We start from the raw sequence: 14,279 nt of genomic DNA on the forward strand, positions 1-14,279 counted from the left end.
TGTGTGGGGGGGGGGGTGCAGTGAACAGAGCAGAACAGAAAAGAAAATGAAAGAAAGGAAGGGAACGGGAAGGGAGGGGGAGGGGCTCCACAGAGGATAGCAAGGGGGAGGTCATTATGGATTCTCGGAGGTCGCTATTGTACAACAGAAGCTCAGTCCCCAGTGCGGGCGGACCGTCATCAAAGAGTTGTCCCACCTTCACTTGTCAACCTGATCGCTGTGCATGTTTGATCAACAATGTTGGAGAAAAGGTTACATGCAGTTGATAAACAACAACAACAACCAAATAAAAACAACAACAACAACAACAACAACAAACAGACGAAGTGGGCCCGTGATATGAACATCTGATTCAGTAACATTCATGACCGATTACTCGTCTGTGTATTCTGAAGTGCGCAAGACAGTGATCAAATCTCTCTCTCTCTCTCTCTCTCTCTCTCTCTCTCTCTTCTTCTTCTTCTTCTTCTTCTTCTCATATGTATGTAGATAGATAGATAGATAGATTGATAGAATAACTGTAGCGTAATGTCATTCGGCACGTTCATCGTTCACATGAAAATTGATACCCAACACCAACTGATCTCAGAAACTTTGTCAATAAAAAAAAAGAAATAAAAAAAAAGATGCACTGAAGCAGGGATGTCAGATCAGTCTGATATCGAAAAGAAGAAGTGTGTTTGTGGGGGGGCAGGGGAGGGAGAGGGGGGTGGAGTTCTAAAGGGGGGATGGGGGGAGGGGGGAGGGGGGAGGGTTAAAACAGAAAAAAAAAATAAAGGGGAGGGTTGTAGAGAGAAAAAAAAAAGAAAAAGAAAAGGACGGAGAAAGGTGGTACGTTGACAGCTTCCGCAACACACAGACACACACACACGAACACACACACACACACACACACACACACACGAACACACACACACGGAACACACACACACGGCCCCACCCGCAACACACACACACACATATACACACACACTACACTACACTACACACACACACACTGCACGCACACACACACACACACACACACACACACACACACACACACAAGCTCTTTTTAGTCTGTGGCTGTTCCATTGTGGGCAGGTGATAGGTGTAGGAGGGGTACCCTAGTGCATCATGTGAGGCCCGGACTCTTTGAGGGATCAGGTGAAAATGGAGAAAGAAAAGAAAAAGGAAAAAAAAAAAGGAGGCCACGAGACTAGCTGGAGGGTGGAGAATTAAATATTAAAAAGGTGTTTCGGAGATAACAGAACGTTGGGGGTGAAGTTGTGTGGTAGTGGGTGGGTGGGTGGGTGGGTGAGTGGGTGAGTGAGTGGATGGTGGAGGGTTGGGGAAGGTAGGGATAGAAAGATATAGAGGGAGGGGTAGAGAATGAGAGAGGTTGTTGGGAGAGAGAGAGAGAGAGAGAGAGAGAGAGAGAGAGAGAGAGAGAGAGACGCAGAGGTACAGATAGACAGAGACAGAAGGGGTGGCACACAGAGGCAGAGAGAGGGTGGGGGGGGGGGGGGGGAGACAAACAGCCACAAAGAGGTATATATAGATAAAGATTGAGAGAAAGATAGACAGAGAGATGATGCTACACACACACACACACACACACACACACACACACACACACACACACAGGCAGAGACACACAGACACACAGACAACCAGAAAGGCAGAGAGACAGAGACAAAGAGAAACACAGAGACAGACACAGGCAGGCAGGTGGAAATGCAGATGACACCCCCCCACCCCCACCCCCACCCAACCCAAAACCAACCCAGCCCTCCACACACACACACACACACACACACACACACACACACACACACACACACACACACAAGCCCTGAAAAGATTGAATAGTGACATTGGCAGGCAAACGGTTGTTGTTGGGTTGTATTGGATGGAAGGGGGATAGCGAGTACAGCGGGAAAAGGATCAACGAGAATCATATCATTTACAGTCACAGCACGCTGCTGTTGTGAAAGGACACGCCAGTCCACAGATTCGGCCTGTCACGTCGTTCGCGACTACTAGAGTCCATGAAACGGAGTGAGCGATTGGTATTTTGGTTCCTTTTTCTTTCTTTCTTTCTTTCTTTCTTTCTTTCTTCTTCTTGTTTGTTTGTTTGTTGCTTTTTTTGGTGGGGGCTTGGGTGGTGGGGGGATGGGGAGGGTGTGTGTGTATGTGTGGGGAGGGGGGGTGTTGAGGGTGTGTGTGTGGGGGGGCGGGGTGGGGGGGGGGGGGGGGGCTGTTGTTCACCCCAGTGCATTTTGTTTTTGACACTCTGCCGTTCGTTGTCATTATTATTATTATTATTGTCATGAACTTGTTTTGTTGTTGTTGTTGGTATACGTAACGTGCGAGTGACTGGCCGTTATTATTATTATTATTATTATTATTATTGGTGTTGTTGTTGTCGTCACTATCATTGTCCGTGTAGTTGGGGTGGGTTTTCCATTGCAGACAATTGAAATTAATATTTCTACTTTCAGCTGTCGTACTATGAATAATAAAAGCTTCTGAATGATAAAAAAAAAAAAAAAATCAATCTCTATCTATCTATCTATCTAACTCAACCACTCCGTCGAATGGACTCACTCCCACGAACGCTAACTCGTCCATGCTCCGTATTCCCTCCCACCCAAACCTAACCCCCCACCCACCCCCTCTGTTTTTTCTTCTTCTTCTTCTGCCTTTCACGTGTTTTTTTTTTTTTTATTTTTTTTTTCGGGACAATACCCGTTGCAAAAGGATGGGTGCCCCGCACAATAGCGGTGAATGATGCCACCCTGTCCTATTCCGGGTGCGTTCCCACCCCAACGTTTCTTCGCCTGTCAAAAGACGTGTCTGAAGCGTTGGGCACGGTTGCCCTGGTGACTTTCCCTCATTCAGGCTGAAGAGATGTGTTGGCTGGGTTAACAAAAAAAAAAAAAAAAAAAAAAAAGAAAAAAAAGGGGGGGGGGGGGGAAGGAAAGGTGTAACACAAGGGAGGCAATTGAGAGTGGTTGATAGAAGAGGAGGGGAGATAATAAAGGGCGAGGCTTGGAAAATGGACTTGGGCTGTCTGTCTGTCTGTCTGGCTGGCTGGCTGGCTTGGCTGGATGATCGTTAAGTGATGGGTTTTCTATTCAATGGACAACACAGAAAAAAACAACAACCAAAAGAAACAAAAACAAAACAAAACAAACAAACAAAAAAAAACAACAACAACAAAAACCAAACACAGAATGGTCCGCCATTACTAGTTGAAGAGGTGGGGTTTTTTTGTGTTTTTTTTTTGTTTAAAAAAAAAAAATTAACTTGTCATGCAAAAATCTTCCATTGTGCCATGCGAGGGCTTTCATAGTGACACGCCAACACAACCTGTCCCTCTCCCCCCCCCCCGCCCCCCCCCCCCCCCCACACCCCTCCACGTCTCTGGCTCAGGTATTCATAACAGGGTCAAGGGTCAACCACCGCGATGACAGACACTGCACATTATGGGTGCAATTGATGCGAATTTCCGTTTTCTAATCGTTTGCTATCTCTACCGCGCCCCTCCCCCCTCCCCCTTTTTTTTTTTTTTTTTCCTTTGTCGTGAAAGAAGCCCTAGCAAATGCGTGTGTGAAATGTTTGCTTTCGGGCGTTCTTGGACCCTTCGTTCGTTCAGATCAAAGATTTCACTTTTGACACAGTGTGTTTGCCGGGACAAGGGCATTGACGATTTTTTTTTTTTTTTTTTTCCCCTAAAGAAGATCTTCACGGATTAAAATATGTGCGCAGCTGCCGGCAAACTTGTGAAGAGCAAGTTCAACTAGATCTTCTTCTTCTTCTTCTTCTTCTTTCTTTATTTTCTTCAGATATCGTCAATAAATCACGCTTCATTTTTTTTCCTCCCCTAAAGGATTACTTGATTTCGAAATAACTCTCAACCCCACCCCTAACCCCCTACTTCTCTCTCGGGTGAAGCGTGTGTGTGTGTGTGTGTGTGTGTGTGTGTGTGTGTGTGTGTGTGTGTGTGTGTGTGTGTGTGTGTGTGTGTGTGTGTGTGTGTGTGTGTGTGTGTGTGTGTGTGTGTGTGTGTGTGTGTGTGTGTGTGTGTGTGTGTGTCCGCAAGTGTGTGTGTGTGTATGTGTGTGTATGTGTGTGTGTGTGTGAGAGTGTGTGTGCGTTCGCGAGCGCGCGCCGTGTGTGTGTGTGTGTGTGTGTGTGTGTGTGTGTGTGTGTGATTGTGTGTGTGTGTTTTCGTGGGGGTGTGGGGAGTGGGAATGCGTGCATACACGCACGTGTGTGATATTCCAGTTGTCCCAGTCGGCTATTGTATTCCGGAATCTCATCCCATCCCAACTCTTTCTATATCTGTCTTTATCGCTGTTTTATGCCGCCATTTCCACCCCCACCCCCCACCCCTCTCTCTCTCTTCTTTTCTTTTTCTTTTTTCTCTTTCTTTCTTTTATCCTTTTCTTGATAGATCGGAGTGTCTTTGATGTCAGAGATGATGATGAGCATCTGGTGTATTGTCCCTCGTGTGTGCGTGCGTGCGTGCGTGCGTGTGTGTGTGTGTGTGTGTGTGTGTGTGTGTGTGTGTGTGTGTGTGTGTGTGCGGGCACGCTGATAATTCACGCTGTTCTTTTGTGATGCGATGATAATTCACGTCCCTTTCTCTACTATCTCCCACCACCACTGCTACTACTACTACTACTACTACATCTATCTGGGCTGGTCACACGTGGCGACTATTGGTGCCGTCATAAATCCTCCTCTCTCTGCCGTGGTGATGGTCATCATCGTCGTTTTCATTTGTGTCAGTATCCGGCGTCAAAGCTGTGACTGCTTCTTCTTTCAGAATCCTATATATGAGATTTACGAGGGACAGAGAGAGAGAGAGAGAGAGAGAGAGAGAGAGAGAGAGAGAGAGAGAGAGAGAGAGAGAGGTGGGGTGGTGGTGAGAGGGAACAGACTTTGTGTAAGAGAGAGAGAGGGGAGAGATAAGGGTAGGGAGGGAGAGAGCTAGAGAGAGAGAAAGAGAGAGAGAGAGAGACGGGGGAGATGGGACAGACTGTGTGTAAGAGGGAGAGAGAGAGGGGGGGGAGAGAGAGAGGGATGGGGAGGGATATACAGACAGAGAGAGAGAGAGAGAGAGAGAGAGAGAGAGAGAGAGAAAAGGGGAGAGAGAGAGAAAAAAGGAGAATGGAGAGGAGGGGGAGAGAGAGAAAGAGAGAGGGGAGAAAGAGAAAGAGGGGGGATTAAAACTGATAACACCCAGATTCTTTTCTGTTTTTGTTTTTGTTTTTTTGTTGCTGTTTTTTTTGTTTTTTGTTTCTATCCAACCAGTGTCTTCAACACATTCAAATTCTTGTGAACTACCACGTGACATCTATTCCCAGGACACCACTTTTCACTTCCTCTTCCGGAAAAAAAAGAAGCCAACAGCACTAAAATCCATCTACACAAAAAGTTGCTAACGCAAGCCAATACAAAAACAAAAAACACACCAAACAAACAAAACTAAAAACAAACAAAAAAACAAAACAAACAAGCAAACAAAAGAAAAACACCCAACAACCCCAAAACAAATCCAAACAAAGAACCCCCCCCCCAAAAAAAAAACAAAACAAAACAAAAAAAAAAACAACTACAAAACCAAACGAAAACCTCTTGACAAACATGTTCTTGAACAAACTCACACAATCACAAACCAACACCACCACCCCCCTCCACACCCTCCGCACCCCCTAACACCACACTCCCACCCACCCACCCACCCCCTTGCCCTCCTTCAGAATATTTTAACGAAGCAAACACATGAAGCGAAACAGAGCCGATTTCCATTTATTCCCCTCCGTCCAACATACCCCCCCCCCCTCCCCCCCAAATCCCGACCCTCAACCCCCCCACACACACCAGACCCCACACCCCCACCCCGCACCCCCCTCCCCCCTCTTGTCAAGTCAAAACCCATCTTCGTCCACTAGAGCTGGCGGACAAAGACAACAGTCATTCTTCACAACGGTAGGAGGAGAAGCAGTGTTGTCGTTCAATGCTTGTTCAAGCATTTTGCATCATTGATTTAGTCTCAACCTTGGGAGTCGACTGAAGGGAGAGAGAGAGAAAAAAAAAAGAAGAAGAAGAAGAAAAGAAAGAAAAAATGGAAAAAAAGAAAAAGAAAAAAAGGGGAAAAAATGGAAGCTAAAGGCACTTGATTCCACAAGTTGGTTGTCTGGCGATTTCATCAGTTTGCCGGGGGGTTCGGATTACCTCACGGCCGCACTAAGGATCGATCTGATGTAATTAATTATTTCAACGGTGGTTGGCAGAAGTGAGAGAGAGAGAGAGAGAGAGAGAGAGAGAGAGAGAGAGAGAGAGAGAAAGTGCGAAGTTGTGGTGTGTTGATGACAAACGTGTCTTCTTTTGAGAGAGAGAGAGAGAGAGAAAGAGAGAGAGAGAGACAGAGAGAGAGAGAGAGAGAGAGAGAGAGTGCGAAGTTGTGTGTTGATGACAAACGTGTGTGACGTTTTCTTTCTTTTTTCTTTTTTTCTTTTCGTTTCTTTTAATGTCTAATCGTCCATTCATGCTAAGGGAACATGCACTCGTATAAAAATCGCCAAAAGTAATTATGAAAAAAGAGAAAAGAGAGAGAGAAAAAGAAGAAGTAGGAGAAGAAGATCATGACTGGATGTCATTTATCACAAAAAACGTACAATATCATTCATCGAACAAGAACTTCTACTGCTCGCCTTTCATGCTAATCAAAGAGAGAATATTGATGTTGAAAACAAAAAAAAAACAAAAAAACAAACACGTTTTTAGTTGTTGTTTTTTTCCTTTGGGGTACATATCAAGCACGTAACTTTTGTTCCAACTTTGTTTTTCTCCTTCAAGAACAAAATGACAAAGAAGCTAACTCTACAACAAAAAGAAATAAATTGTACTCGTGTAAAAAATATTCTTTCTTTGTTTTGTTTTTTTCCCCCACAGAATTGGTTTCTGTTCACTGATCTACACCACATCTTACAAATCAAGATGTTCTTATATATTTGATTTTACCGATGTTTACTTCGAAGTGTGTGTGTGTGTGTGTGTGTGTGTGTGTGTGTGTGTGTGAGAGAGAGAGAGAGAGAGAGAGAGAGAGAATACCCGCATTACTTTCACCACCATCATCTTTCTATCTTTGCTCTCTCTCTCTCTCTCTCTCTCTCTCTCTCAGTCTCCTCCTCCACCACCACCCCCTTTACTCTCTCTTTTCCTCCATTCCTATTCCTCTCCTCCTCTCATTTTTTGTTTCTCTTTTTCTTTCTTACTTTTTATTTTCCTTCTCTCTCTCTCTCTCTCTCTCTCTCTCTCTCTCTCTCTCTCTCCACTTTCCTCTCTAACACAGGAGTGGCATCACGGAAGCCAGAAATTGTTCAAATCAAAGCCAGCGCCGATTAGACGCCGAAGTCACGTCTCGGAGTCATCGATGCCAGGATGCTGCCAGAAAAAAAAAAAAAAAAAAAAAAAAACAAACCTACTACGAGAAAATGGCCCGGCCTTACCTGGCCTGGCCTGGCCAGGCCGGTACCCTCACCGGCCGTGCAGAAATAAACACGGGCCGCTGGTGTAACAAAGGTGTGAGACAGGGGATCCTGCTATCTCCGCGATTCTTTCCTCGTTTTTTTTTTTTCTTTCTTTTGTTTTTTCTTTTCTTTCTTTCTTTCTTTCTTTCTTCTTCTTACTGACTGGTGCGGGATGATGAATCTGATGTGAAACTGGCAAGTGTGCAACAGATAAAGAAGGTTTCCATCATCCTCCCTCCCTCCCTCCCTCCGTCCCTCCCTATTCCTCCTCCTCCTCCTTCTTCCCCATCCTCCATACACTCCTTTTCCTTCCTCTGCTCACTTTTTTCCCGACGGAGCGCGCACGCGCGTGAGCATGCGCATGCCAGCGTCACAGAACGAGAGAGAGCGAGAGAGAGAAAGAGAGAGAGAGCAGAGGAGGACAATATAGTTCATTAATTTCTGTCGCCCTAGAAAAGGCCTTATTACCATATAAACGCGCGCCATTCTTTTATCTTATATATATATATATATATATATATATATATATATAGAGAGAGAGAGAGAGAGAGAGAGAGAGAGAGAGAGATTTCATTTTCTGAATTTTCCAGCATGTTACTGTTTGCTTAAACTTTATAACTTCTGTTTTACATATTATTTCCTCTTGTTTTCAGCTGGCAGAATAATATGTCATCATGTCGCTTTGCTTTAGATATGATATGTTTTCCGTTTGTTTTTTATTTCCCTTGACTGCCTTAGAAAAAAATGTCACCATTTCCACGAATGAAAAGTTCGTCTTTTGGGGGTGGGGGTGGGGGTGGGGGGTTAACGATGCAATGATAATTGACATTTTAAAAATAACTTGCGGTTTCTCTGCTGTGATGCCCGACACTCTTATTCTATTTATTCTTCAATCAGTTCTGAAAGTCCGTGCTTCAGACTGAGGAAGACTGACTTTGAAGCTCTCTCTCTCTCTCTCTCTCTCTCTACCACCGATGTCCATATATGCTGTACATTGTGATCTTTGTCAATGTATTGGATGGTCGCGTAGTTACTTGTTTGTTTGTTTATTTGTTTGATTTTCTTTTTTTATTAATGATTTATCATAATTACTGTGTGAATTCAATTATGTCGCCATATTTTGTGTGCGATACTGATTTGTACCCCCTTGACAGAAAGGCTATTGGCTGTAGTCAATAAAAATGTGTCAGTGTCTCTCTATACCTCCCCCCCCCTCTCTCTCTCCTCTTCCCCCCACCCCCTCTACCCCCCGACCCCCACCCGGCTACACAACACTACCCCCCTCTCCAGCATTACATCCCATGATAGTGCCGACAACGATCAATGTCCAGCCTGTCCTGTCCTGTCCCGTCCTGTCCCGTCCCGTCCTGTCCGCCCCCCCCACGGGTGGATGTCCTGTTCTTGTCTTGTGAAGACAATGCTGTCTGACAGCCTGGGTTGCTTCCCTTCCCGGGGACATGCTGCCGATCGATCCATGATGATGATGATGATGAGATGGGTTCTCCCTGATAAGAGGATCGATGATTTCGGCGACGACTCGTAAATCTGATAAGCGATGACAAGCTCCATGCAGTCGACTACCCCCACCCAGCCAACCGATTCGGTTGGGCTATAGCCCGTGTGTGTGGGGGTGGGGGTGGGGTGGGGTGGGGATGGGGGTGGAGGTGGGAGGGAGTGTGTGTGTGTGTGTGTGTGTGTGTGTGTGTGTGTGTGTGTGTGTGTGTGTGTGTTCCTCGTTTTGCCATGCCACGCCAAATCACCCCACCCCCACCCCCACCACCCTCCCCAACCACTACAAGTCAGGTGGGTTTATTTTTTCAGCCGCTAATGTATGATTTGAAATCATTTACAGCTTAAGTCTTTTGTCAAGGAGTATGACTCTCAAACTAGGAAGCAAAATTGAACTGGCTCTTAGTGCTGCAGCCTTAGGGGCTGGTTGGCCTTTGGCAACCATCCCAACGCCGACCGACTGTCCTAAAACCCTCTTGGCCGAGAGAGTGGGGATGCAACTTGGGCAAGACACTGTCCACTATTTTTAATCAAATTCTAAGCCCAGATAGTCGAGACAGCAGTTGCCTCCTCTGCTGTTTCTGATGGTCATAGTTGGACACGATGGACAATCATATAAAATGAATGACAGAAAGAAAAGAGGGGACGGTGAGTTATGGTTGTTGTTATTGACGAAACTGTGTTCGTAAGGAAGTTATGTGTTTTTTTGTGTGTGTTTTTTTGGGGTTTTTTTTTTTGGTTCTTTGTTTGTTTTTGCTTTTGTTTCACATCACGAAGTTGAGAATTTGGTAGTCATCTTATCTTCAGTTTTCTCCTTTCACGTTTTCTGGATGATCTAGGTTTTTGCTAGTTTGAAGGGTTCCCTCTTTCCACATGTAGAATTAATGGTGGTTTAAAAAGTTTTTTGTTTGTTTGTTTTTTGTTTTGTTTTGTTTTGTTTTGGATGATCAGTCACGCCACTTTGGAAGAGAAAGGGGAATGAGGCGAGAGAGAGAGAGAGAGAGAGAGAGAGAGAGAGAGAGAGAGAGAGAGAGAGAGAGAGAGAGACAGACAAACAGACACAGAGAGACCGACTGAGACTGGCAGGGCCACTGCTGATCAATATATAACAACAGTAAAGAACTGGGAGAGAGAAAAGACATAAGAGACATACAGACAAAGAAACGAACAAATAAAGTATTTAAAAAAAAACACACCCAAAAACAACAACCACAAAACACAACAACAATAAAACAACAACAACAATACAAACACGCTACACCCCCACCCCCGCTATCCCCAACACCCCCTACACTTTACCTTTCGCCACCCACCACCACCACCACCACCACACACAGGTAAGAAACAAACGACAACAAAACCAGGACAATGACGCTACTATTATCCTAACTCTTCATCCACCCACTCCTGTCTTAATTAGCAGCAGCAGCAACAACAAAAGCCAGTACATGGTCTTTTTACTCAGGACATTAAACAAAATGATGACATCTTCTACTTCTTCTTCGTTCGTGGGCTGCAACTCCCACGTTCACTCGTATATTACACGAGTGGGGCTTTTCCGTGTATGGCCGTTTTTGTTACCCTGCCAAGTAGGCAACCATACTCCGTTTTCAGGGGTGTGCATGCTGGGTATGTTTTTGTTTCCATAACCCACCGAACTCTGACATGATTACAGGATCTTTGACGTTGCGTATTTTGATCTTCTGCTTGCCGTATACACACGAAGAGGGTTCAGGCAAGCAGTAGGTCTGCACATAATTATGTTAACCTGGGAGATCGGGGGAAAAAAAAATCTACACCCTTTACCCACCAGGCGCCGTTACCGAGATAACGAACCCGGGACCCTCAGATTGAAAGTCCAACGCTTTAACCACTCGGCTATTGCGCCCATCAAAAATTATGACAGGATTTTTCCCTCCACTCCTCCCCCCCCCACCCACCCTTCCGCTTCCTTCCCCCACTCCCCTGCCCCCCTTACCTCCCCCTTCCTCCCCCCTCCTCACCTGTTCGTCCACCTGCACGGCCATGACGTTTCTGTGGCTGATGTCCTCTGAGGACCTGACGTACTTCATCCAGTTGCCCGTGCCCGGCTCACTGGCGTCCGTCCATCCCAGCACCTTGCCGCACTTGTCCACGATCTGTGTAGCACACACACACACGTACACACACACACATGCACACACACACACACACACAAGCACGCGCACGCCCACCCACGCACATACACACGCACGCACACACAAACACACACACGCACAGAAGCACACACATATAATATTCACATGTCATAAGAAGCGATGCCATTGCATCTCTCTCTCTCTCTCTGTCTGTCTGTCACTGTGTGTGTGTGTGTGTGTGTGTGTGTGTGTGTGTGTGTGTGTGTGTGTGTGTGTGTGTGTGTGTGTGTGTGTGAATGAATACGCAGTGCCGCGCGTTGGTGTATCTTTAATGGCATGCACGTAATTCTGCATAGTTTATTTGCATTGAAAACTTTTTTCTCTTATGCTACCCTCCTCTATAGTCTCTTTCATGTGCATACCAGCGCACACGTGAGCACACACCCACGAGTGCGTCAACAAAAGTACGCGACTGCGGTTACTGCCGTTGACACTTTCTTTGACAGCTCTAAGGACCAAGGCTGCTGAAGTGTCTGATGACGCAAATGCTGCCCCATTAGGTCCTCCTATTATTACCCTAGCTCTCCCCCCCCCCCCCACCCACTCTTGTCCTAATTAGCAGCAGCAGCAGCAGCAGCAGCAACAACAAAAACCACCAGTACATAGTCCTTTTTGCTCAGGACATTAAAAGAAAAAAAAAAATTATGAGATGACTTTCCCACCACTACTCTTTCATACTCATGTCATCACTTCCGCACATGCGCTCGCTGGACCTGAGTATCTCCCCTCCTCCCCCGCCCCCCCCCCCCCCCCCCCCCCCCCACACACACACCTCCCCTCTCCCCGCCAAAAAAACAAAAAACAAAAAACAAACACACAAAAAAACCCTCCCCCAAATCCCTCCTCCTTCTCCCCCCTCCGTCCACCCCTTCACACGCTGTCACCAAAAAACCAAACTACTAGTGGTTATGGTTGTGGTTGGATACGATGTAGGGAAGTGCACGCGCGCGCGCGTGTGCTCGTGCGTACGTTGAGTGAAAGTTCTTTTCGTATCTACGTAACCAACATCATCATCATCATCATCATCATCATCATCATCAATGAACGAGAGCTGTTGTGATGCAGTGCTGCAGTGGTGCAAGTGCCGCAGCAGAAAGGGAGGTGTGTGTGTGTGTGTGTGTGTGTGTGTGTGTGTGTGTGTGTGTGTGTGGTGGGGGTGGCGGTAGCAGGGGAGGGGGGGGTCCTCAGGACTCATTAGCATCCCTCAGCAGCTACTGTCCACCTTTTAACATTATTACATAATGACCACCACCACCACCACCACACGGCGCGGCGCTTAATTAGCCCCCCCGACAGCCCTAAAACGCGCGCGGGGAGCTGTACTGCAATGCCGCGAAAGCATCTTGTTGGGGTCTGTCAACCAGCATAATTCTGCTGCTTAACCTCAAGTCTATGTCTGCCAGCAGGTCAAACCCCCCTCCCCTTCCCCCCCCCCACCCCCCCCACCCACCCATTCACTCCTCCCTCCCCTCCCCTCCCCTCCCCCCACCTCAAACCCCCTTCAACCAACCACCAAGTAGGGATTCTGGGGTGGGGGTGGGGTGGGGTGGTGGTGGTGGTGGGGGGCTTCATCAGCTGTTCATTAATTAACCATCATTAATCCCATTAATCTGACTGACCAATTATAACTTCATCACCGACCACCACCTCCGACATGTTGTATTTGTTGCTGCGGGGGGACTTATTATATAATGATGACAATTTTCTATCCTAATGACAATTAAGTGAAAAAGAACAGAAATGAAAGCGCGTTTTCTTTTTTTTTTTTTTTTTTTTTCTTTATTCTTTTTTCTTCTTTTTCTTTTAATTAACGGCCATATCTGGTGGCAGAATCTATGTACACACGATATATCATAATAATCATATCGTATATGGACACTATAATAATAATAATAATAATAATTCCCACCCCAAGTCAATAGAATAACAAGCCACAAGACTGCTGCCCGTCCGTGCAATAAATAAATAATTAGATGAACGCGATTTGCAATTGTGTCATATGGCTTTTTATATATTTTTTTTATTATTTTATTTTTTGTCGCACCCCACACGTGCCGCAACAATGTATTAATTTGAGGACGTCAGTTGGTCAAAGCGGTTGTTAAGGTTGGACGGGTGATTATATTGCTCAGTGATAATTATTATCATCCATCCACTTTGAACTAGCGCTTATAGCGACTGTGTCTTTCTTGCAAGTTCGCAAAAAATAAAATGGTAATGATAATTGACAGTCGGGTTTTTTTTGTTTTTGTTTTTTGTTTGTTTCCTTTTTTTTAAAAACCCTTTATGGACTATATTGAATGGTCGTTATATATATATATATATTTTTTTTTTTTTCACTTTGTTGTCAGGCTGGACTATTAGAATTAAAAAAAAAAAAAAAGATAAACAACAACAACAACAAAAATCCGCGAAGGTCGTTTGCGGTAAAGGCCAAGCCACATAGTTATATATCTATAAAGAAAAAAAAAAAGGGGGGAGGAGGGGGGGGGGGAGGGGGGAGGGGGGGAATCTCTCTCTCTCACCCCCGCCACCACCCCCCTCTCTCTCCCTCTCTCTCTCTTGTACATAATCGCGCGTAAGGATTATCATTATCTCCCCTCTCTCTTCATCGGTTTCGTTTATCTTATCATCATTATCAGTCTTATTATCTTTTTTTTTTTCTTTTCCTTTCAGTTCTAAAAGATGGAGGAAGGGAGATAAACCATGCTTTACGAAGGGGGTGGGAGGGGGTGGGTGGGTGATTTTTTTTTTCTGCATCAGTGCGGAGGAGGGAGGTGGGAGGACTTGGGGGGGGGGGGGCGAGGTGGAGGTATGGGGGGGCGGGGGGGGACGGGGGGAGGGGGATTGGGGGGGGGGGGCAAGGTATACAGGAGGAGCGAATATGCGAATCACTGACCAACGAGGGAGTGGGGATGGAGTGGGTGTGGGTGGAGGGAAACAGCACGAGAGTAAATAAATAAATAAATGAATAGATAGATAAATAAATAAATAAATTAACAAATAAATAATACTTATATAAGCAATGTGCTACAGTCCATTTCACCTTTCTCCATGCAGTAAATGG

The 14,279-nt window shown here is 45.7% G+C and overlaps 1 protein-coding gene across 1 annotated transcript in view; it reads right to left on the bottom strand.

The window, feature by feature from the left end:
* Positions 1-11,158, bottom strand: part of LOC143287362 (uncharacterized) — a 61,161-nt gene extending 50,003 nt beyond the window's left edge. Inside the window, exon 1 of the mRNA XM_076595328.1 lies at positions 11,039-11,158. Within this exon, the coding sequence (XP_076451443.1) occupies positions 11,039-11,107 (69 nt within the window). The 5' untranslated portion in view covers positions 11,108-11,158. The remainder of the gene's footprint in view (positions 1-11,038) is intronic.
* Positions 11,159-14,279: the final 3,121 nt, after the last annotated feature.

The sequence above is a fragment of the Babylonia areolata genome, chromosome 11 (genome assembly GCF_041734735.1).
Source record: "Babylonia areolata isolate BAREFJ2019XMU chromosome 11, ASM4173473v1, whole genome shotgun sequence".
NCBI lineage: Eukaryota > Metazoa > Mollusca > Gastropoda > Neogastropoda > Buccinidae > Babylonia > Babylonia areolata.